The sequence below is a fragment of the Acipenser ruthenus genome, chromosome 26, assembly GCF_902713425.1.
Source record: "Acipenser ruthenus chromosome 26, fAciRut3.2 maternal haplotype, whole genome shotgun sequence".
Taxonomy (NCBI): Eukaryota; Metazoa; Chordata; class Actinopteri; order Acipenseriformes; family Acipenseridae; genus Acipenser; species Acipenser ruthenus.
The window spans coordinates 16,471,272-16,496,130 of record NC_081214.1 but is presented as its reverse complement, the minus strand read 5'-3'; the positions used below and the strand labels follow the sequence as shown (position 1 = coordinate 16,496,130).

Genomic DNA, 24,859 nt, shown 5'->3' with positions numbered 1-24,859 from the left:
GATCATAAATGAGAATGGGCATACCAGATTTCAAAATGTTGAATGCTTACAAATTCAATTCAGAACTGATCGGAATGGTTTCCTTATCATAGGGATAACATTTCGACGGATCCTTATCATCCTTATTAAAGCAATGTTAATACACCAGGAGGGTAAGATTGATGTTTAGATTATTATTACAAGTCAGGTCCTACAGTATTAGCAGTAACTACACGTATTCAACCACAACAGAATCTTCAGAAACTGATTCAATATGTTACTATCAGCTGTTCTGTTTTTATTTAGATTGAATTACTTTTAATGTTTGGCGGTGGCATGACACAGCAAAGAGTGTGCGTGAAATCCACTCAACGTGATTAGAGGCAGACACCGAACCCTTCGAAAAACATACAAAATAGACCTCACAGCCCCACTACCTGTTAAATACCGACAATAGAAATGGGCACATTTGTTCATAATTAATACGTTGATTAGATGAGTGATGATCTTTTTGGTTAGAAATATAAATTACAAAATGGCAGTTATTGCATGTGGCAGCTAATTTAAGATGAAACAAATGATCACTCTGTCAATACTGCGTATACAGGCTTACAGTATGTATTGTATATAGTGTTAACCTCATGGGTGCAAATGAATCAGGCGTTAGAATTATAAAGACACAGGCGATTTGACATTATGGAGATCATTCAATTAGACTCAAATGTTTAAATATTAGTGGCTTGTCACACAATAAATATACAAATGTACATATTGACATGAAAACAAATGCATACATTTTGATTAAAGTTCAGCAATTTACAGATATCCCATCCAGTGGTGTTGAAGCAAGCAGTATCTAAATCGTGTAATTCAGTCTTGCCTTTTCCCTACACAATAGCTGTCTGTTTCTGTGAAGTACTGCACAATGCAATACTATTACAGGGTTTGCTGGGAAACCTTGAAAACTCACTGTATGCACCGTTTCATTCAAAAAAGCTGAATGCTGTGCAGACTCCCCCATCTCTTGGTCCATTTGTTTCCATAGTAACCATACCTGTTGATCAGTTAATTGGTAATACTATCAGGCTAGTGTCCTATGCATCATACACTTTCCCTGTATATTAGTCAACTATTGTATTTTGACCACAAATATAGAATACTATAGTATTTTAAAAGGCACCAGTGTTTTATTGTATTACCAATTTATCCCCCACAATGTTGCCTACTCAAAATGTAAATGTAACACTACATGTACATAATTGAAATATAGGCCTAAATTATATATATTTTTAAATATGCTGTTCTCATACCAATATTACTGCAATTCAATTTCAATAGAAATATTGCCAGTTTTTCCCTGCTTTACAAATGTCTTGCCATTATCCCTGCTTGTCCTCAATATACCCAGTTATACAGCATTTATATAATCATTTTTTTTTCCCCTATAAAATATATTGGTAAACGCTTAAAAATCACACTTACCAGAAACATTGATAGGGATAACATGAGCCTGAACCGATCGCCCCAGGCGCCACCTCGTTTTCTCTGGCGTTGGCAGCAGGAATGCTTTATTCCAGCTGGTATTTTTTTCCGGACTGTTAGGTAAGTTCAGAGGTGGGTCTTGTAGTCGGATACCTACAGTTGTCGTCTCATCCTCACACACCTGTTTCGTCGCTGGCTGCCAATGGAAAAAGACAGAATCCATAATAATGCTGCATCTGTCACATCATTTTAACCCCTGACAACATCTCATATGTCTTGAACGCCAAACCCTGAATTGCACGGACTTAACCTGCTCATGCCTTCACTACATCCCTGTATATGTTAAATTGACTTGTGTTTCTCCCAGATCTACTGCTTCCTTATCATCAGTCCTAAATGTAATAACACTGTGGAAAGAATAAGTTACAATGGTTTACAAGTTTTAGGTATAAGGATCCGTCTGTATGAAAGTGAAAAGAGTGAAAATAAAGTTGTGTCCTCTTACGTCCCTTTGCTTGCATTTCATGTCTGTGTAGTTTGCGGGTATAAAAAGCCTTAAATTACATGTGCTAAGAATATAAGTCTTACCTAATATATATTGTCACAGGTCTCAGGTTTTCCTATATGAAAAATGCACACACCATTACAGTAAATGTGAATTCGATTTTTTTTAATGGCAATTTATTTGAAGCTGTTGCAGAAGAATATTAATCGAATGCTTCTTGCAGATAACATCATGTGTGCCTCTTTCATATACGAACATATATCTACGAAGTGATGGAAATACATACACTATTGAATGATATATTTAGCTAATATATGTACTTTAACAGCTACAGTCAGTAAAAGGGTGTATTTAATAGATATAACAAATGGAAAACTTTTCAACAAAAAGCAGTGAACACATACTATTGGAAAAAGTTCATGAAGACGACAATTACTATAGGAATGCTGGACACTCACTGCTTTGGTAATCTGGAGCATTCTATGCACCATTCACTGCATTCTTTCATCAATAATTACCTGTAAGAATTCGCTGGAAGCCAGTGTAGCCCTACGTTTATTTTTCAAGAAGCTTTGTTAACAGCAAGTCCTTGACCTTGGCCAAAAAAGCCTCCCACTGTGCAGAGTAATTCATTCAGCTCAATAAAGTGCACAGATGTCAGCCAACAAACGAATAGCTTTCTCAGTCCTTGTCTCAATCTGTCTACAAGTTCTTGTTAATTAAAACATACTAAAAAGCTGCTCAAGCGGCAGCAATGTGAAAATGCCCAAGTTGTGAAGCCCCAAGAACTTTTGCAAATGCTTCAATGTTTCAGGAGAGAGGCTTGTTCTTTGGGCTTGACTTACCAGAAAGACGAAGTCGGTCCTCTTGCTGGCGGTCTGCCTGTGTACAAGGTCCGGAGTGGCCCCTGAGTGGAGAGAGGAGCTGCAGCGGAAAGTCTGCCCTGCTACTCTACAGTCCGAATGCTGCTCTTCATAATCATCTAGGAAACACAAAAGAGATTCACACACTAAAAAGAAGCAGCATTCTTGTTGCACAATTTCCCTCTGTGAAGACTAACTTTGTCACCCCTGGGCCATGTAAACGCTAGTGAGATTAACATTTCACTTCTTACTGAGAAGCTCCCTCCCCTTTCATGGGCTTCCTTTACGCGGACAGTTTCAGACATTAACTTGTGCTCGGGAAAATATGGATGCCAAAGTCCTAATGGCTGGTTGCCTAGTGATGCTGGGAGGAAGGAAATAATAGCACACCACTTGAGTAAACAAAAACCCTATAAATCTCCAGGTCACTTCAGAAGACCTATATTTTAAATCAGCTTGGAAAAAAGAACCCATTGCTCATGATTTTTTTTTTTTTTCTAATAAAGGCGTGTCTGACTCGTGATTGGTTTTGTGACAAGGATGCTGAGCAACACATATATACCATAACCTGCAAAAGGCAGTTATGTAAAAAATAAGTCTTCTGAAAATAAAATGGTCCGAGTTGATCTTTCAAGTTCGACAAAAGTTGTTTATAGCCATTTGTTGGGTGCCAAACAGAAGCCATGGTTGTTTTAAAAATTCATGGTGACGAAATCCATGTACGTTGCATTTAAAGTGTTGCAGAACACCCTGCAAAGTTTACAAGAAACACATTACAGTACATTACTTTTGCTGTGACCCATATCGCAACGTTATAGTTTTAAACATATTGGCAACATATCTTGACATTTTTAAATCACACATCATGGGTAATAAATAAACTGGGCAATACATTTCTCAATATTAACTTGGGAGTGTTTGCCAGCAGAAAAAAAAACATTATCTTCTAAGGATCTCTAGTCAGATCTCTGTCCCTCTTGTAACAATGGGGGTTTTCTGTATCTACATTTCAAGCAGAGCACCAGCATTGTTGCAGGAGGGAGCATGAACTGGATACACTGCAATGTTCAGATGAAAAATAGTCTTTCTCCTGGCCAACGTTCCTGAGTAAAAGTTGAAAAAGGTAGTTCCCTAGCTGATTTACCTATGGTGTGTAAACATAAAAATAGCAAAACAAGCAGGAATATGTTGAGTTTGTTGCAGTAACACTGGACACAGCAAAGGGAAAGTAATGTGTCTTTCTGGCCCCACAGGGGGTTTTGTAACACTTTAAGGTCCCTTGTTTTATGGTCAACCTTTTTGTTTGGATTCAGGTAAGCCATGTGTATCCTGTCACTGGCACAGCACCTAAATGTTTGAAGGTAGCACTTTTCTCTTCATATTTATTAGCAAGTAAAGGACCCTACCTATTGTGCAGAACATTTCATGCTAGTGTAAGGCTTTGGGTCCTAATACCTAAATACCTGAATAGAATTACAGTGTTTTGGCAGGAAAACTTAATAAAGTCTGGATAAGACTGCACCCACAAGCTATCCACGCAGTAATAGCATTCATTCTTTAACTTGTACAGATTATCTCATTAGGACACCCTGTTTTAGCAGTGTGGCACTAATGAGATACAATCTCAGCACTGAAGGAGCAACTGACACTTCTCTGCCTTGTGAAGATTCACTCATGCGCAATGATGTCCCAAATTCTTTTCATTAATAAACTCACACAAACAAGAAGGGTTCTCCAAATAGGTCAGCCCTCCCTACCACAATTCTCTAATTGTGGGAACTAAGATTGATGCATCTGCATTAGTTTTTTTTTTAAAGAAACTCATTTAAACTGTGGAAAGTAAACAGTATACATATATGTCTCAATCTTACAATTCTAGGTGATGCACGACTTTTGGCCATAGCTGTATGTTTATACTGTGTGTGTGTGTGTGTGTGTGTGTGTATACACACACACACACACACACACACACACACACACACACACACACACAGAGTATAAACATACAGCTATGGCCTATATATACATACTGTAACATACTTCCCTTTCTCTTGTGAATAGCTGTGAACTGAACTATAAAATGAGTGACCTTATTGCTTATAAATAATCTGTGGGATAAGTACCCCACAGGCAACAGTAAACCCAGATGTCAAGGAAAGGTCAACCACCTCCCACAAAAACGCCCACTTACACCCTACTTGTTCGGTAAGCCAGAGTTCACATCTTTCAAATGGAGCGGGGGCAGTTGGGCCCACCAGCACATTATGTTAAGACAGTTAAGCCACCTGTCCTTTCCTTAAGCAGGTTACTCAAACCAAAAATCTCCTCTCAAGAGGTGGGGGTTCTGTCCTAGCCCCCTTTACATTACAGCCGCTAACTAAAGAGCTAGAAAAAAACAAACCGAAAGGCATCCTCCTACCTTGCAGCAAGCTCTGGAGATTGAGCTGGGCTTCCTGATGCAGCTCTTCCACACACGCTGGCCTACTCGAGGAGCTGAACACATTTACATGCTGTTGCCATGACGATTTGAAGTGGGCCGTTCTCTTGTTCTCCGAGTCCAAGCTAGTGGCAGCTGTAGAGAAATGGAATTTCAATATGTATAGGATGTATGATGCAAAGGCATGCAGTAGGTAGAAAATGTAAATGAGTGGACTGCGTGCTGCATTGTACATACATGACAGATGTATGGGCCCAGTTAATTAGTGTTTTGTAAAAATTTCCCACAGAAAATATGTATGGTAATTTTGCAGTTGACCCATGCTTTTTTATACTATGTATTTGTCATAGTTTACAATAGTGCAATATGATTTACCATGCCTCTTTACGATGCTTACCAGTGCTATGCCTTCATGATCCTTTATTACAGTGATTCCCAACCCTGGTCCTGGGGGCCCACTGTGTCTGCTGGTTTTCATTCCAACTGAGCTCTCAATTACTTAACTAAACCCTTAATTGAACTGATAATTTGCTTAATTAGACCTTTTTAATTGTTTTCAGCTGTTAGACATGTGCAGAGTACAAATCACTTATAACATGTTATAGCTAACTTGAAATCTGCAACTTTTAAGAGCTGAAAACAATTAAAAAGGTCTAATTAAGCAAATTTTATCAGTTCAATTAAGGGTCTCGTTAAGTAATTGAGAGCTCAGTAGGAATGAAAACCAGCAGATACAGGGGGTCCCCAGGAACAGGGTTGAGAAACACTGCTTTATTATACTTTGAAGAGATGTTTTTAAAGTACTGTATACATGTATAGGACCACACAAAAATGCCTTTTCTGGTTGTGACCGGATAGCGTCACAGCCCAAGCTGTTACCAGCAGGAAAGAGACCCAGAGACAGAAAGCTGCTGTTAAAATGCTGTTGCGCACATTTGTTTAGTAAACAAACAAACCAATACTGACCACAAACCCTAATGTAAGGCTGGGCCCGGGCCCACGCCCACGCCCACACTCTTTCACATACACACCCAGAAGGAGGCTTCCTCCTTCCTTTTATACATGTGGCAACTCCCCAATTAGCACCCATTACCTAATTGAGGAATGGCTACACCTGTGATTGCTGGCAGGGATAGATTTAACCCCATCCCTGCCAACCTTACATTCCCACACACACACACACACACACACTATTTACAGCAGTAGGGCTTCTGTCCTGTCACAATAGTCTTTGATTTATGCTCTTGTATGTAAAAAAAAAAAAAAAAAGGAGCCAGCGCTAAATGTTTTTTTTTATACTTCAATACTTAGATATTATCTGCATCCACACATTTCCTATACAGTCTCCAATACATAGCCTTTAACAGCCCAGGCAATCATGTGTAAGAACTGTGATATAATGGCCCATAGCCACAGTATGTGGAAAAACTTCATTAGTGCAGGGTTTCCCAATCCTGGTCCTGGGGGACCCCCCCGTGTCTGCTGGTTTGCATTCCAATTACTTCATTGAACCCTTAATTAAAACTATTCATTAGCTTAATTAGACCTTTTTAATTATTTTCAGCTTTTAAACAGTTGGAGATTTTAAGTTAACTATACAATTTAACTTGAATTCGGCAACTTTTTAGGAGTCTTATAGGCTAACATAATAGCTTGAAAATAGTAAAAGTTGCATTAAGCCAAGCCATGTTAGCACTAACAAAAAGACAATATTATACATATCACAGCAGTTCATTTTACTTACCATTCATTTAGTGTAAATATTTTCCTTTTTAAAAAGGTGCCACAGTTCCAACGACCAAAAAATGAATTTGTGTTGTTTTGTTTTTTTAAGGCAAGCGTGCACCACAACAAATATTGGGTCTGATTTTAAAAGCTTACTCCAAAGTGTACATGACAAAAACAACCTCTCAAATAACCTAAACTCCTTTGAATTTAATACCTGTGATTATTTCTAGTTTTGACCTTTGAAAAAATGAGTAATTTAGTCTTTGGAATCATCCCTATTATTAAAAACACAAAAAACTATAGATTTTATTTTAACTTATGTTTGATTATTTAGACTTTTTTCTGATCATTTAGATAACTAAAAATCAAGAAATAGTATCTGCCACTAGGAGAAGGCTGTTGTGCTCTTATCAAGATATAACACTTGCAGTCATCAAGGCCTTACAGCGGGTGGCAGCAGCGAGTCCACTCTGAGCTATCAAACACCTCCGGGTCTCTTTCCTGCTCTGATGTCACTGCAGCTACAGCAAAGTCTCAAATCTCTTTATACAGAGAGGTGTGACTGTAAGGAACAGCACTGTGCTCCCAGACACCACAGCAGTGCATTATGTCTTAATGTATTTGGTAGTCAGACTGCAATGGGTATAAGACTCTTCAAAGAAAAATGCAATTTAAAGAGATACCCTGTCTGCTAAGAAATAAATAATAATCTACATTTTAAAAAGTATTAGCTGCGTGTCCTTAGGCATTCTCTATTGCTTTTTCTGCTCAGATCATTGAAGTTTGAAAAACTACCACTCGGGATGTGCATCTGTAATTTGTGTCCCTCTAAACTGTGATTTTGTACAGAGAGTTTCAAGGCACATTTTCTCTGGAACAGAGGATATCATAGTAAATCTTGATCTAAGCAGGAAACAATGAGGCGAATGATAGAGAATACGCGTTATAGAATACTAAACAGCTGAGCAATGAAATCCCCTGATGGTATGAAGTCTCTTTAGGGTACCCCTTTAAAACAAGTTTCTCTAAAACATCAATAACGTTCCAAAGGAATTTTGTCATTCTTATGGGTGAGTCAATAGATTTGAAACATGCTGTGGAAATGCTCAGGAATGTTTTGTTTTACAGAAATGTCTTTTATTCTTTAGTAATCTGCAGCAGTGTCTATAATATTCTACAGAAATCTGTAGAATGTCAGTAGACATATTTGGGAATATCTGTTCTTTCTATAGAATCCAATAGATCTGTATTAATCTATAGGTTTAATCTATGTAAACATATTGTCTCACCCAAAACCACAAGACCAAGTGTGTTGCAAGGGTGTGCCCAAAAATAGGCAATGATAAGTCTGGGCAGGGACCCTCCCCTCTAAATGCCAACACAAATACTCATTCTCAGCAGCTGGCAACCAAGGGTTTGTATAAAACAAGCTGTACATCATCAGTCATTTAAAAAAGAACCCAGATCAAACCTTTTAAAATTTGATTTGATTCAAAACTAAAGCATGCACACAAATTAAGCAGGGGTGTGCAACCTCCAGCGCCTATTTAGAAACAAGAGCTTCATGCTGCAGCTCCACTCTAGATGTCATTTGGCAAAATATTGTGTCGTGTGTTTGGGTCACAGATTATGTATCTTGAGAAATGTTTTTTGTCAAACAAATCCCAATGTGAAAACAAGGGTTTAGATACCACAGCAGCCCTGAATTAGAAAAGCAATACTTTAGTGAGATCTGAATATACAAATGTGGAAGAGTGTGTGAACAACAGCCATTCTGAAGCACAAGCTCTGTACAAATCAGATGAGTGGCAGCAGGAGTGTCAAGCATCTGCACCCATTGTCTTCTTCCTGAAGGTCTTCTATCCTAACAATTGCAACACTCAGCGTCCTGATTATCACAATGCTTGCTCAAGAGTTCAGGGTGTCCTCCTTTTAAAAAGGGGAAGTGAACATGCCTTGAGATGTTGTGGTGTGTTTATAACTTAAAGTTGTTGCTGTTATTAAAAAGCTGGTTTTCCAACACATACCCCACCCTGGTGGTTGTTGTTTTGACTCTTTGGTGGGGAGTCAGTAAATAGTACATTTAACTAATTGACTTCCTGACAGGGTGGTTTATTAGAGGTGTGCCAATACTCAAAACATCTTAAAAGGGAATTACTCAAAAAATAGAAGCTGTTGGGTATTAATGCAATGGAATAAACATGTTAATTGCTCAACACAAAACAAAGCATTCCCTTGTTTACAAAATTATTGAGAACCAATCCATTAAAATATTTACTTAACCTGATCCCTGGAGCCAGCATTACACTTCAGCCATCAACACCTGACAGAAGGATATCTACATCATCATATGGAAGGAAACGCAAATGGATGGAGACACAGATGGATCACATTAGTTTACTGTAAAGCTATGTCTTAGTTGGTGCATATCTTGGCGAGAGCCGAGTTCAAATCAGCATGAAGTTTTAACATCTACTCTCGTGTAATGGAAATCATGAAAACACTCATATAGTACCTGCAATTATCACTTTGCTTGTTTCCTTAGAAATGTATTATCTCTGCAGTGAATTGTGGGATTGTAGTCCTGGTCAAGACCTCTGATTATCCCATATCCCAGAATGCATATCTGTAACCCTTACTTTAAGTCTAATGAGAGGTCATGTGTATGTGACGAATCAGTTGCATTTGCTAGTTTCATGACACATTTTCATTGTCAGTTTGTGATGAATTGGTATACTGATAATACATTACAATGGTACCATGTCCACAGTGAGTGTGGTTAAAGTGTAGTTAGACTATAGTCCGAATCACGGCGTCACTAAGACCAATCTAAATATTGCAGTCATTTGTTCTAACTTTTAATTTCATATAGTTACTTGCAATTCAGTTTAGGTATTGAACATTGCTTCCTTTCATTGTATGATGCGGTCTTAAAAAAACAAAACTGTGTGTGAACTTTGTGAGTAGCACGCACACCTAAGGATGAGGTCACTCTCGACAAACGAAGTGAAATCCTGGCATTAGCCAAACCATGAGTATTGTCATTTTTTACAGTTTTACCAAGTTACATGACAGCCTCCTATGCTAATCAACAACAATCTTAGGAAAAGAAGTAAAAGGTGCAAAAACAAATCTGTTATTCCCTGATAAAAGTTTACTCAAAATGTATTATAACTGTACTATAAAAGGTACTTTTCTGGGCTTCACAATACTTTTACAAGAAACTTTTATAATGGTTGAGCTGAATGCATTTCATAATGAAAAAGTCCTTTCAAAATCGCACGCATGCTGTTCATCTCATGATTAGTTACACTATCAGTGATAAATCGTATCTATAGAGCATTTCCATTTGTTACATATGTTTCAAATGTCCAGCTTTGAAAGAAACACATGCTATTGTAAACATGGATGTATTTCTAAAACATGATATCTATGGCTTTGTTCCTATCAATAACCAAGCAGCTGCTTCCCCTATTGACTGCCATGCTTTCAGCCAGTTGCATGCTATGACCCAGAAGACACTGCCGAGGTGAAATGACCCAGGGAGTTCAAGTGTAAAATATTTCCTGTGAAATAAGGCAGAGAACAATGAAAGCTCCTTTAACCTAAAGTAGTAACATATATCCTGCTTTAAAATGAAAAAAAGAAAGTTTGATACAAACGGGTTAAAGGCTCATGTATTGCATAATATACTCAGACGGACGTTACACAAGTTTTACACAACACCAAATCGTAACACTGTGAAATGTCCAAGCCAGTTTCACATCCAGGGATGGGAGTTACCTGTAGCCACTTAGTATATGTTACACATTTATTCAGCTAGAAAATAGTTTTACAATGTTCTCCCCATAACCTAATACAGTGAATACCGCGATGTGATCACGTTTGTGTCAATTCACTTTGATCGCTTAAAGCTGTTGATTCAGTAAAGTGAGGCAATTCAGCGGTTATAATTCTCTGAAGAAACCACAATCACAAAATACAAAAAAGGTATTTTATATACAGCTGCACGTCATATTATACAGCTAGAGCAGTGAAATGGTTGTTTTGTATTGGTTAGTGAATAAAGTCCCTCATTTTTGGTGGTTTATGCTTTTATTTAAGTTGATAAACTTTATGGTTCAGTGGCTGTCTCAATGCACACCTTGCATTTTTGTGTTTTTTGCTCATCTGCTGTGTTTGTGGTACATATCTTTTGCAATTCAAGCAACACAATGGCTTGGTTTACACGCAGCTTAGATTTATAACTAAATTGTTTACATCATGATGGACTAAACTTGTTTTCAAACGATGTGTTTCATTACATGTAACGCTTTATTTTGCTTTGACAAAACCACAGTTAGCCTTAGTCCCTGTCGCGTAGCCTCACCCGACAAATCTTGCCTGACTAACTGTTAGTCAGTGAACCCCGAATGCCTCCGTCCAGTCACAGGGTTACACACTCAATTAAGCAAATGCAATCCTATCCATTAGCAGACTGATACATTCTCCAAAGCTGACTTTATGTCAGCTTTAGTACTTAATTAAGTAGCACTCAAACACTCTAATAACAAATCCTATTAATGCAGCTCATGCGCACGGGAATAATAATTTCAAGGGCTGCTCTGAAGGGTGAAGAAAATGGTTTGACTGCATCAGTGTTGAATATCTTGGTAACTATATAACAGGGGTGGTGTCTTATACTTTTGAAACAAATAAATACAACTACTGTAAATACTATTCTCACAAACACTGGCTGGACTTTTTTTTGGAGGAAGACAGACATCCAGTTTCCATGTACCCAAAGATTATGATACTCTCGATAACTAAAAGGAGGTCCTTAGCAAGTTTCAACACAATAGGACAAATTGTTTTCTAGATACTGTGTAGGGCCTTTTTTCAAAGCCTTTCCTCCATCCTTTAATTAAACTCCTAGTTTATTAAATGAGAAAAAAAATCATGTTAATGTTTTGGAAAATTACCAGGGGTTTACCTTTTTCGAAAAATATGAGTTAAAGACTGCAGTAAATGCTTTTAAAATGTGCCTGATCCACTCTAAAGTCATATATACGTAACATGCCAGCTTTCACTATACTTAAACACATTCTACAGAATGACAGTGGGCCCAGTTCAGTTAACTGGGAAAAGGGATTTTAAGGAAATAACAAATTCATACAAACGCTTGATCTAGTCTAATGTGTATTTATAGCATTAATGTATATTGCAGACCCAGAGTTTTTTATTTTGATATATTTTTTAAATACACACTGACTTGAGAAAGGTATGTTATGGCTGTCTGACTAAAAGAATACAATATAGACCCTGATATAGATGTAAAATGTAATACAGCTGAATTTGTTTGTATCAGATTGGTTTGTATTAAATGGAAATGATGTCACACTAAGATTAGTTATCCTGCTCGTTAGCCGCACTGACCTCTTGTGCAGTGGACATCAGCTTGCAACATACAGGACCCTATATAATATTCTACATATAGTGTACACTACCCTCCAAGAAGTACTGGAGCACTATCATGGGCAATGTGCTGCCTATTTTACCCATCCCATAACCCTTGCTTACTAAATACCTTTGTATCTCTGAATAGATTCAAATTCATGCACATTATTTTGATGAGGAATTGGTTCCACAAGAAGAGCAAATAGGTGGGGCATTTGTTCTTCAAATGATGCAATGCTATGCAAGACTGTTGTACACTGAAAATAAATAAGCAATAACCGATGAACCACAGCAGAGCAGATGTTCTTACTGAAGCGAAATGTGTTTCCCTTGACACTAACCCAACCCCAAACCGCACTGATGGTTAGCGAGTGCCATACTTAAAAAACAAGGTTTATAAATAAAGGTTTATAAATCATCTACTTTTTGACCCACTGAACCTAAAATTGCAACTACAGTGTTGTCAAAATACATCTTTTACATTGCTAAAAAATATGAATTGGCTTAACAGTAGCATATTAAAACCACACACGGGTTTTAGGCCTTTTAATAGCATGTATAAAAAAATAATAAATCAAGAAAAATCTGTGACATTGGCTAATACACTACATGCAAATTCAGTATAAAATATCATTTGTAATCGTCACCACCTGCAATTGAGTTGTGTCTTTTAACAGGACCTTTCCTGTATAGATAATAACATACACAATAGTTCCCTCAAGCAACAAGCAGAGAAATATTGTTGCACTTATACTACAAAGCTAATCCTGTAAATGTGGCATCCTTTTACCAGGGATATCTTCTGTTCTGCAATACACGGTACACAGCTCTTTTCATAAGCTGCCTTTTCACAGCAGCACTTTAAGGTAAATGAGTACATATATATCATACAATGACATCTGACAATACCCAGTTCTGTAACAGAAAGCATATTCCACTATAGGCACCTGACTAAATCTCTTAAGATGGCATTACCAAACACATGCTGTTTCTTAAAATGAATCTAAAGCAGTGCACAGAGAAAACAGTCTTTCCAAAAGTGTTCAAAATCTGAAAGTGTAAAACTGTAAATGAGTTGCAGAACATGTATTACCACACCCTTAATGTTGGAGCAACAGTAACAGGAACTGAAAGAACTCGCTACAGTGCAAATCTAATACCACATAACAAGATACTGAAACAAATAAGTTAATATTTTTTTCTCCAACAAGCTAAGGTTTCTAGATTACCTTAATTAGAAATCAAAATATTCACCCATATCCAAATTATGAAGATGATTTTTTGGTGTTGCCAAGTAGCAACCAAACTAAGCCAATCTGTTACTGTAATTACAGTACATGCATTCCGTTTACAGTTAATTGCTACAACAAAAGGTTGGCCTTACCTGAGTTACCAGTATTTAAAAGATACAGCTAGATGTAATATATCACTGTCAATGGATGCTTGTTAATTCATAACTTCAAAGCGCTCAATGATATATTCTAAAAGCTAAGAAATGTATGGAGTATACTGTATATATAAAATCTGCATCTCCCTTTTGTAGTCAGTTTCAGTCAAAATGGGCAAGACAATCCTTTTAATGTTAAGGTTTTTGGCTTGTGTTTCCTTATATGAATTACTTTAGTAGTAACAGACTGAGCCAAATGCTCTTCAGAAGTGAGGACCCTTGACTTTGCTGCAGAATTTCACCCCCCACTTTCCTGGAGGAAATTGAGACAGTAATCACAGGAAGGGAATGGTCTCACATCTCTCCTGAACTATTAAAACACCTTGCAGACTGCCAGCTGCAGATGCTGACACGATACTCTATTGACCATAGTTATAAGATACATTCAAATCAAAGTGTCTTTCTGGTGTCTTTTTGGATGATAAGTTTACATACATGTATACAAATGTTAGTCTTAAGCAATGTAAAGCATTTTAGCTGAGAAGATACAATACTTACAAAGTCCTGTCCTGATGATGCTCTCCTCAGTGTGCTGTTTACTGCTCCCCAGGCAATGCCTAGCTGTGTTGCCTTGTCATCATGGTTATACTGTGGTAAACCCTAATCTCGTTTGCATGTAACAACAAAACCCATCACGCTCTCAAAAAGGAAGTAAGCAAGGCGTTGAACAGGAAGCCAGCAGGGTTTCCCAAGGTTTGTGAGCAGCGTGTTTAGTAAGAGCTGCTGTTCATTCAGAATGAAGCTTCCAGTTTAACTCTCTACTTAGTCACTTGAGAGCAACAGCTACAAAAGCAGCTTTCCTTAAGGCTTATCAATGCCTTGGAGAGATCTCTCTCCCATTCTTAAGCCCGGATTCAATATACAGGTATTTATCTGATCCTAACCCTAACAGTGGAACTGGTAGTTAACTGAAATGGAGAGTTTATTAACTAATAGAGCCACACACAGCAGTGCATACTGTGGTGAAATTCAGCTGCTACTACGCTTTGAACTGAACCCACTAGTCACTCGCAACACTTGCTGTTTTGCATAATTGAGGGAATCAGTCAAAACAGCATCTTTACAAAGAGTTCCAACTGCATTGTTCTTCCTGGCTTGTTATGCAAATCAATGGTAGTTTCCCATACCTTACTTATGGCCCAATACGACTTTCTAAAGAACCTTCCATTAAATCTCCCATTTAAGTATAAACTAACCCAGAACGTGCTTAGCTTACAGGAGCAGATGAGAAATCCAGGGTTGTCTGACAACAGGTAGGATATTTAATTGATAAAATCAAATCTGTCCGAGTTCAAATTAATTAAATTAAAGTCAGCACTTACAGTAATACTAAATAATTACTAGAAGTTAGTTTTACTACATACTGTACACAGTATGCATATCATTTTACCAATCCTTAAATTGTAAATAACAAAAATTGTGGAAAAGACGATCTGCCTTTCTTGATTTCAAGATAATCTTATGTAGTTACAAAAAAGAAATCCCAATAGGAGCTGCTCAGACCCTTGCCCTGGAGAATATGGGCATTGTAATAGAATAAGCTCCCAGAAGCCTGGCGTGCAATATTGTCAAGCTGGAGGTTAGTGCAGTCGTCTTTCCCTTAAGTGAAAAGACTGAAGCCATCCACATTACAAAACCACTGTATTAATTAAAGTGCATCATGCTAACAAAATAATTCCAGTAAATCTTATCTAATAAATATTGCCATCATTTTGTAGGTCTCATATTTTCATATGTGAAAAACACACACATAAGAACATAAGAAAGTTTACAAACGAGAGGAGGCCAGTCGCCCCATCTTGCTCGTTTGGTTGTTAGTAGCTTATTGATCCCAGAATCTCATCAAGCAGCTTCTTGAAGGATCCCAGGGTGTCAGCTTCAACAACATTACTGGGGAATTGGTTCCAGACTCTCACAATTCTCTGTGTAAAAAAGTGCCTCCTATTTTCTGTACTGAATGCCCCTTTATCCAATCTATCTAATGTCTATTTGTATTTTGTTCACGGTTATGACAGACTTCACGATTTCTGTGAAAATTCCCATTTCTGTTAGAAGTGTAAATATGCATATTTTTTTAATCACTGAAAAATAAATACAGCAAACGTTTGCCATTGATGCAATATCTGTTGCACTGCATAGGAATCTGGCAGCCGGTTTATTTTGCTTCTGGTGAATGATTGAACATACTGCATAGAGCTACAACAAAAAATTGAGACAAACTACTCTCCAGGCAGTCTGTAATCTTGTAGAGGGAATATCCTGATGTCTTTCCAGTGCCATCCACGCTAAAGGTGGTAAATTATTTGATAGTGGTTCAACACATTTCCCAGGACGCTGTATTTATATTGGAATATATTTTACTTTGGAAACATATGATTGTGCTATAAACCTCTGTGTGCACAGAACCTCAGACTCTCTAAAATCAGACTCTAAAGTCAGTATACTGTATATGCCAAGGAAACGGCAGTAGCCAGCCCATAAAGGGAAGAAAAAACAATCCATGTCATCTGTTTCATTACATCATGCTTGATTAGATATGCCAGATCTTTGTAATCAATTTGTAAGGCATAGTGAAGATATTATTTTACATTCTGCAGTTAGCATCAATCTTGCTGAAGAAAACAACCCATTTGTTCCTCCCTCTTACAGTTTTCCCAAACACACCCTTTGTTTACTAGAATACGCATCTTTGTAGTCTGTATATTGTATGATAATAACAAGGTCCACTTCTACTTTTTCTCTCCGTATTTAACCATTCACCCATATACACTGACTTTTAAAATGACCAGGTTATGAGTTAAATCACAGTAATAACTGGACACAAAGAATCAATAGTTTGCAACTTATATTGGGTAATCTCTCTTTTTCATGATAAAGTTTAACTTTTTCTTTTCAGAAATTGAGATCCTTATGCACTGCTCATGTCTGTCAATGTGTCTGTCAGTCACACTATGATGATTTTGCACTAATATTGACCAAAGCTTTATCATACACTGCTAGCCTTCTATAGACATTTCAGATTGAATTTGCTGATAAACCAATAAACTCTCGATTTTACACAAATGCAATTGTGAGGAGCCTCTCAATATGCCTGCACTAATTTACTCCATAGCCTTTGAAATGAGTCTCCCAATAAAAAAATAAACACATACACACCATCAACCATTTACCCAAAACTCAATAATTACTGCCGCTGTAAATGTCATACGCACAAACACATCGACATCCACACACACTGCGGCAGGCAGAAAATGTATTGACAGCGAGTTCTCCTAATGAGGTTCTCCAGATGGCTGCTGCTATCTCTGGCTCTGTAGTCAATGTAACCTTTCACATCTCAGCCCTCTGCTGCTTGCCTTGCCCCGTCAAGCTTATCAGTCTCAGGCCAGTGGAACACAAACCAGTGCGTCCTTCCAGAGATACACTATGCAGGGCGAACACAGACCCTGTTCAATTCTCTTCCAGTACACTACAACCTGTAGTAATGCAATTTTCAGGGTTTTTATTTCTCCGTTTGAAGATATGATTACCAGCGGTCATTGTTACAGTCTGCCCACAGTATCCTCCTGGAGAGGTCGATGATTCAATTGAGTGTGGGTTTGTGGCAATATCATTCAGACAGATCAGTTACTTTGTATGCCCCTGTTGCCCACTATTTATTTAAGTGTCTGCTGTTTTATTTCCCAGATAAGTGTATTAGGAGGGAGAGTATTGTAAGTAAGTTTATTTTTCAGCAGAGCACTCAATGACTCATTGTTACTGTTCCTGTAGTTCTTGGCTTTACGTTCACAACTGGGATCTGTAATTTCCACTGGAAGATACATATCTGGAAGGAGAAAAATAAATCACTGGCAGAACAAGACTTGGAGCTCCTGGCCTTATAGGGTCAATTGCAATAGCCCTGAGATTTGAGTTTTTCGTTTAGTACTAAGTTAATATGGTACTAATGGGGAATACTCACTTTAGTGAATCCTGTTTACTATAATTTCTGATACAATGTCCTAGCCAGAGTATACAGTGGTGAAAGAAAACAAAATACTGACAATATCACATCCTCATTCATACCAATCAAATTTAGATGAATTTCATCCCAAGTTTTATAATCAGGCCGCACAGCATATAACCAAATAACACACCCAACTAAACTGTGGGTACTGTAAGTATCCGGCGGGCACAGGGGTTTCATAGGCAACGCAGGAGGTTGAGACAGAGCCTACTGACACATTGGCAGGAGCAGAGCACAGAGCAGCAAAGCCTCCTCTGGTATCACATCACTTCATCTCCGCTGCAGGTGTCAGTCACATACCAATCCCTACACTACACTTCTACCTTCACAACCCCTGGGGTTAGCTACACTGCAGACCTCAGTCTCAAATGATCATTCTTTAAAACTTTCTGTTTATACAGCACACTTCAGATAGGTTTAAAGCACAATTAGTTTCATTTTATTTAAAGCCTTTTATAGTAACTCACCAAATCTGATTTCTGTATATTACACTGGACCTGTGACACAAGGTCCAATTCTTCTCTCACGTCACTTTTGCATGAGACGCAGTAGACTTCTGTCTTGTGTCAACTCTCTGGCTGTGTTTCTCTACCTGTCAGGATGAATACTCACCAGAGCCTTTTTGTTTTAGATAGAGGAACACACACAAATTACCTAATAAACCTATAATGCGTAATAAAACCCTCATCCAGTCTCATAGCCATTTTGAGAAATGGTGCTTGTTAAGCATAGTTTGGAAGGAAAGACAGCCCCAGCAATATGTCACTTTCCTCAAGGTATAAATGCTCTGTGTTTGCCCTGAAATATCTATTGGACTATTGTCTCACTGAGCTCTGGGGCCAAGAAGCCAAATATTGTATCAACACACTGTGGTCATTTCAACGTCTTCCATTGTCCATTGTATTTACACATCTGTTCAATAAAATCATGTTCTACTAAATACTGGGGTGTTTGTCTGCTGAACTGATATGAAGAAGCAAGTCCAATGAGCAGAGGTGTTTATTACAACAGTGTTTTTGTTGCAGAGGATTTCACATTTCACCATCTGTGTTTACTATCAGTTAGAAAGCACATTCTTAACAAAGATGACAGCAATGGGGGAGTTTCTATCCACAGCCAATTGTGGCTCTCCTCAGCCTCTGCAATCGAATCACTGTTTACACAGAGGAGGTACCGGGAGGATGCCTGTGCTTCCATACACCACTGTTCATTGTCCTACCAACAAGAAATAGCATCATATATCACCTGGATACCAGGATCAAAGCGCATTTGCAGTCCGTAGTAGTTAGATAGACAACATTCCAAATAATGCCACTGTCATTCTCTTTACAAGGAGATCATTGACTATGTTAGCTATGATTTGGATTTTTAAGTTCTATATTTTTCACACATTTTACCATAATAGTAATACTGCACATCACTACTGTACACTATTTTGGTTATTTTGCTAGAACATGTTAGCTGTTGTAGACAGGCCTATATTGCATCTCAGTGGCTCCGTATAAAGTTTTAATAGACCAGACACTTTTTAGGGCATTCGTTACTAGGTTTTCCCTAGATATTCAAGGCTTCAAAGTAAGTAGGTTTTAATATGCCTTCATTTGATACTTAAATATCTTGGGTTTTACTCCTACCCTACATGAACAGCACTACTCAACATAATATTTAATCATGCATATCCACGTAACACCACAATGCCAGTTGATTCAGAGATGTCAAGTTCACGCATTCAGGAGTGAGACACATTCATTTACATGTTAACACACTTAACATTCAGAGGGTCCTCATAAATCACAAAATAACAGCACAGTACCTGTCTATGCAAAATGGAACTCCAAAAGTCACATGACCTCAACAAGACAGAAGTCAATGTCCTGGAAATATGAAGGCACTAGCTCAAATTGTTTCTGAGATACAAAGCTTTAAGTGGCATGAAAGAGTTCAGTTTTCTTCTATGATACCCATGATTAAACCTGGCCTGCAGCGGCAGATTGGCAAACTAATACATGCTCCCCAAACGCAGATGTTTAAAAACCTGATTCCTAGGACTGTAGCTCCCCTACAGTAGTAAAGAGATGTCAAACGCAAATCAAGCACAGCTTGACATCACACGACTCCCAGTTTGTGCTGTCATAATCTGCATGCTAGTCCAATCCTTTTTTTAATTGACACACTGCTACACTGTATCACCAGGATAAAATGGGTTAAACAAGATTTCAATCTAAAAGGATTTATTCTGATCAATTAATCTTATTCAATTAATTAAAACAGCTAGGGTTACGGCAGCGTAATTAAAGATGTTTTCAAATGAAATGTCATCAGCACCTTGTCAGCTTGTTCCCACAGAAGGGACCTCATTACTGCATAATGAGGTTTCCTTTCAATGTTGCGCTTGGATTTCCAGCACCGTCTCCTGTAGCACAGTCCAGTTCCCAGAGGAAGCGGCTGCAGTGATGTCATCTCACTCAGACTCACACACTGCACATGCAGCTGAACAGTAGTTTTCTTTGCTCCAGTAATGATCATCATTTAGAAGGTGGCTGTTTAAGTCAATATCTGGGAATGTGTCATGCATTTATTGCAAACTCAATAAAATTATCTGCTTGTTCACAATTATTTTGAATATCTGGAAGCCTTACTAGAATGATAGGATTAACTGTATTTGAACATGTGAATAGTGAAACCTTGTTTTCATGATACAGGATATCATACCATAAGAGAGGTATGTATTGTGATGCCTTTGTATTGTGATACAAGACCAAAAGCAAAACATAGCTCACTGTAGTTCACCAAGTGGTTTTATAGAACAAGTGTGTTTTACAGTTGGTATGAATACTCCCTAACTCACTCCATTGTTGTTCTTTTAACAAAATTGACTGTCATTAACTCATTTGATCTTCTTATGCATCATACAAGTAGCCAATCAGGATCATCACATTTATGGACATACATATTTTTATCCTGACCTGCATGTGGCATTGGGGTGTCAGGTGTTAAAAGGATGCTTAAGTTTTTCTGGGTTAATTGAACACAGGCAGGACAGAGCGTCTAGCTTTACCTCACTGAAAGCCAGATTGGGCGCAACAGTCCAGAAATGAACGACAGCTCTCTTCAAGCCTGTACTGCTTTGCTCTCCCTTCTCTGCTCCGTCCGATTTATGGAACACCACCTACCCTTCTAACTCTACTGTTGTATGTGATCCCAACCCAATCACACACGCCACCCCTCTATCAGTCACCATGCTCAGAGTAACAACACAACCCAATAACAGAACGTAAACAGGGACTCATTTAGCAGGGGAAACCTCCCAATTATTAATGTGACAGTGCGCTCCCAAGACGGATTACGTATTCCTACACCAACCAGGTGTGACAACCTAACCCCTCTGTTGAGAGCTAGCTAAATCACGCAGCCCCCCACACTATGGAGTGGTACCCCTTCTGACACAGTAAAATACTACAAGGCATTCCAAAGTTTATCAATTTTTGAAAAAGTCTACACTAGTAGATTTTCATTGTATATTAAGGTCTTACACTATGTATAGGCTTTTATTAAACACAACCATTTACAAGATCAATAGAGCCATATGATCAAAAACATTAAATAAGTGATTTATACTGCATTTCATATTTTACATTGCAGTAACTGCAACTGGCAATTTTAGTATTAATTTATAAAAGTGTCAAAAGCAAGTGTAGTACAACTCATGACCTTTGACACCCAATGAATTAATACAAATATGAAACTACATACTATTTGCACGGGCATTGGAAATGAATATTATAAATATACAACAGAGCTGTATATTTACATACCGTAGTTACATACTGTAAAATCACTACTAATCAAAACAAATTGACTCCAGGCTTAGGGGAAACCATCACCATGTACTATATCACAGTATGCACCAGTGCTTGACAGGCTAACAAGTGGGGAAAAAAACAAAGTAGCCATACAGTTAACTGCAGTATTTTTACTACATTATTGATTCATTGGACAGTTATTACTGCAATGTTTACCAAAGCTGGTTGTTATTACTTATTAGTATAATATTTCATACCTACTGTAGTTACTCAAACTGAACAGAGAATGGTTGTGGATAATAGAGACAGGGACGCGAGGGTGGAAAGGTACGGGAGGGCAGGAAGTGAGGGAGGTGCTAGAACTGAGGAGATGCGTCTCAACACAGGCAAAGACGAGCAAAGGTGGACGGGTCTGTAGCTGGAGAATACATCCAGAGACTAAAAAAATAAAAACCAAGTCTCCGAATTTACTGGTTTATTTTTCTTTCATTTTTTTGTTCCTGCGGTGGCTTTTAATTTCTTTTTCTGCGCATATTACTACTTTGTATATGATGTGGAATACATGATTGTAAACATCTAACACTAGTACAGTACTCTTTCACATAAACACATTATGATTTTGAATGTGCGGTTCTTAAGAACGGTATTATTGTCATTGCTTGTGCCCCGGCACCTCTTTCTGTGCAAATTAAGCACCAGTATGCACAAAAATGTTATGGAAACACAAAAATGTTGCCAATCATCATATACAGAAAGAAAATGTAGAAATAAAAAGTGAAAGAAAATGTTAGGCTGACAAATCTCCTGAGGCTTTGCATATTGTAATCAGTCCATTCCTCACAATTACTTCCACACTGCATTGTCCAAATTAAACACTGTGGAAAAGACTACTTAAACCCTTTCCTGTCATATAATAGATAGCATTAATAAATCTGTCCTGTGCTGCTTAATATCATCAGTGACTCATTCAACAATGATGCAATCTGTAGATAGAGAAAAAGTCAGTGGAAGTTGGTTTGTGAAATGGGATTCTTGCCACTTGCCATGCGTGCAGATGCAGTGGCAAAGAGAACAGTCACCTGTGAGAGACAAAGAGGGGAGGGGGGGGGGGGGGGGTGGTATCTGCTCTCTACAACACTTACTGATCTAACACAATAACACCACTGCTTAAAGGTACACAGTCTAGTTTGCTGTAAGATGTTACATTTATAGCCAGCAATAATTTGATCTCTTGTACTATGATGCCTGTCACTCTATCATGAGTTATTTAACAGAATAATGGTATGTAATGAACTGGGCATTTGCCTTTACTATTTTCCAGTCAAATGCTGTTACAGCTGTTAAGTAAGTATAAAATATATTTTGAATATAAATCTCAAATTATCTGGCTTGGCTTTCAGTATCCGAGCAAGCAGTTGAGGTACACCAATTCAATTCAATTCAATTCAATTCAATTCAACTCAGTTCAGTTCTTTATTATGTAACCAGGAAGCACTCTAGTCCACTGATAAATTAAACTTAAGCAGAACCTATGGTAATGGTACTCGAGTTATGGAGAAAAGCCCCCAAACACAGAGAAATGGCCCTACGGAATCCCAGGTCCAGCAATGAAGCTGTAATCAGAGCAATAGTAAAAAAAAAAAGGTCTGAGGAACATAATATCCAACCATGGGACAACTGCTAATTGACAACACTGCCAGACTGCTGGTCCATGTCAACACAAAGGCAGATTGCAGGTATGGTTGCATTATTACTTGATACAATTATTGCTTCAATAAAAAAGCTATGATAAGGAAGCGACCATGGCACCAACCACACTATACTGACAGCATGGGCTCTGATTTCCAGGTTTCTCTGGATGTAGTTAGATTTGTGCCCCCTAAAATAATTTAAGTTGTTGTTTAATCTTGTTACACCTGTTAATGCTGAGGTTACCCCATGACATATTACTTCAGTAATGTCTATAAATATTATAAACCAGAAATGTGTTCTTTATCAATGAAAATGTATTTCATTTTTAAGTCAAATGGGTGTTTTTCCGTGAACAAAACTAAGTAATCATCATGAGTACTGTAATTAGTATTACAATAAGGTAATACACAACACTGTCAAAACAGTATTGCCTTTTATTAGACTGAAAAAAACTATAACAAATGCATGATAATACAAATAGGGTCACCTCCCAAGGAAATTCTTGTACCCCAAAAGTTATAAACACACATTTATTAGACTCTTGAGAAGTGGTTACAACCTGCCTTATACAATCAGACAGGTTTACAGCAACAAGATAAAAGTACATTCCACTGTAAACCGCAGTCAATTTACAGTACAATCTTACAGTGGAAGATAGGAACGTCAGTATACTGAATTTCCCAGAATGCCATCTCTTGAAGCAGTATGACCAGCTGCAAATACTTACTGGCCTGCTAAAAGCCAGGGCTGGTCATTGCTGGTATTTCTCATGTGTAAATAAAAGCTCTGACAGGGTTCAACAAAAAAAAAAAACAACCCCACACATACCTTCCTGTTGGCATGAGTCTTACTAGCTGTAACTGCACAGATACACAGGTCAATTCTGAGCCCTTAACTGGCCAACTTAACCACTTCACAAACTTAAAAGGAAACAAATTACATTTTGAGGAATACTTTAAATGAAATGTGTTCAGCAATAAATGCCAAGACATTAATAGGAGGCCCAGTGTGTAAGGCAGTGTGAATTTTATGAAAGTACAGTTTTTTTCAGTAATAAAGTATCTGGCCCTGAATACCTTTCTTGAAATAATTGCTAAAAATACAGCTAACTTAATTAGGAAAGGAAAGGGCATGTATCCAAGTCCCAATTCAGGTGTGATTGCCTTCGATTTCAATCACAAATATACAAGCTTGGACACAGTATATGTTAAAATATACAAAACCTAAATATGACTCAGTCTAAGAATAGTCTTTTATGTGTTTTTAATAGAAGCAAAAATAATGGTTAATAACAGAAAGTACTGTATCCTCTTCCTTTATAGGCAGGTGGTTATCAACAAACAAGTAGTAATCCTTGAAGTAAAATCCATACAGTCGCTGTTTTCTTGTTCCTTGTAACAACTGAAGTTTGCAGAGAAGTTTCCAATACGCACAGCCTCTTTACGGTGTGAGGGCTATTAACAAGCCTTCTGATAGGATTT

General features: G+C 37.8%; 1 protein-coding gene across 6 annotated transcripts in view; it reads right to left on the bottom strand.

The window, feature by feature from the left end:
* The window catches only part of LOC117963340 (NHS-like protein 2), a 94,439-nt gene that overhangs the window by 8,553 nt on the left and 61,027 nt on the right, over window positions 1-24,859 (bottom strand). For 5 of the 6 annotated variants that reach the window (XM_034903063.2, XM_034903064.2, XM_034903067.2 and 2 more), the window contains exons 2-4: window positions 5,249-5,401; window positions 2,812-2,948; window positions 1,462-1,657 (exon numbers count right to left, since the gene is read on the bottom strand). In XM_034903063.2, the coding sequence (XP_034758954.2) occupies window positions 1,462-1,657; window positions 2,812-2,948; window positions 5,249-5,401 (486 nt within the window). Of the gene's footprint in view, window positions 1-1,461; window positions 1,658-2,811; window positions 2,949-5,248; window positions 5,402-14,375; window positions 14,452-24,859 lie in introns of those variants that run through there. The other variant, XM_059001097.1, reaches the window with a different exon arrangement.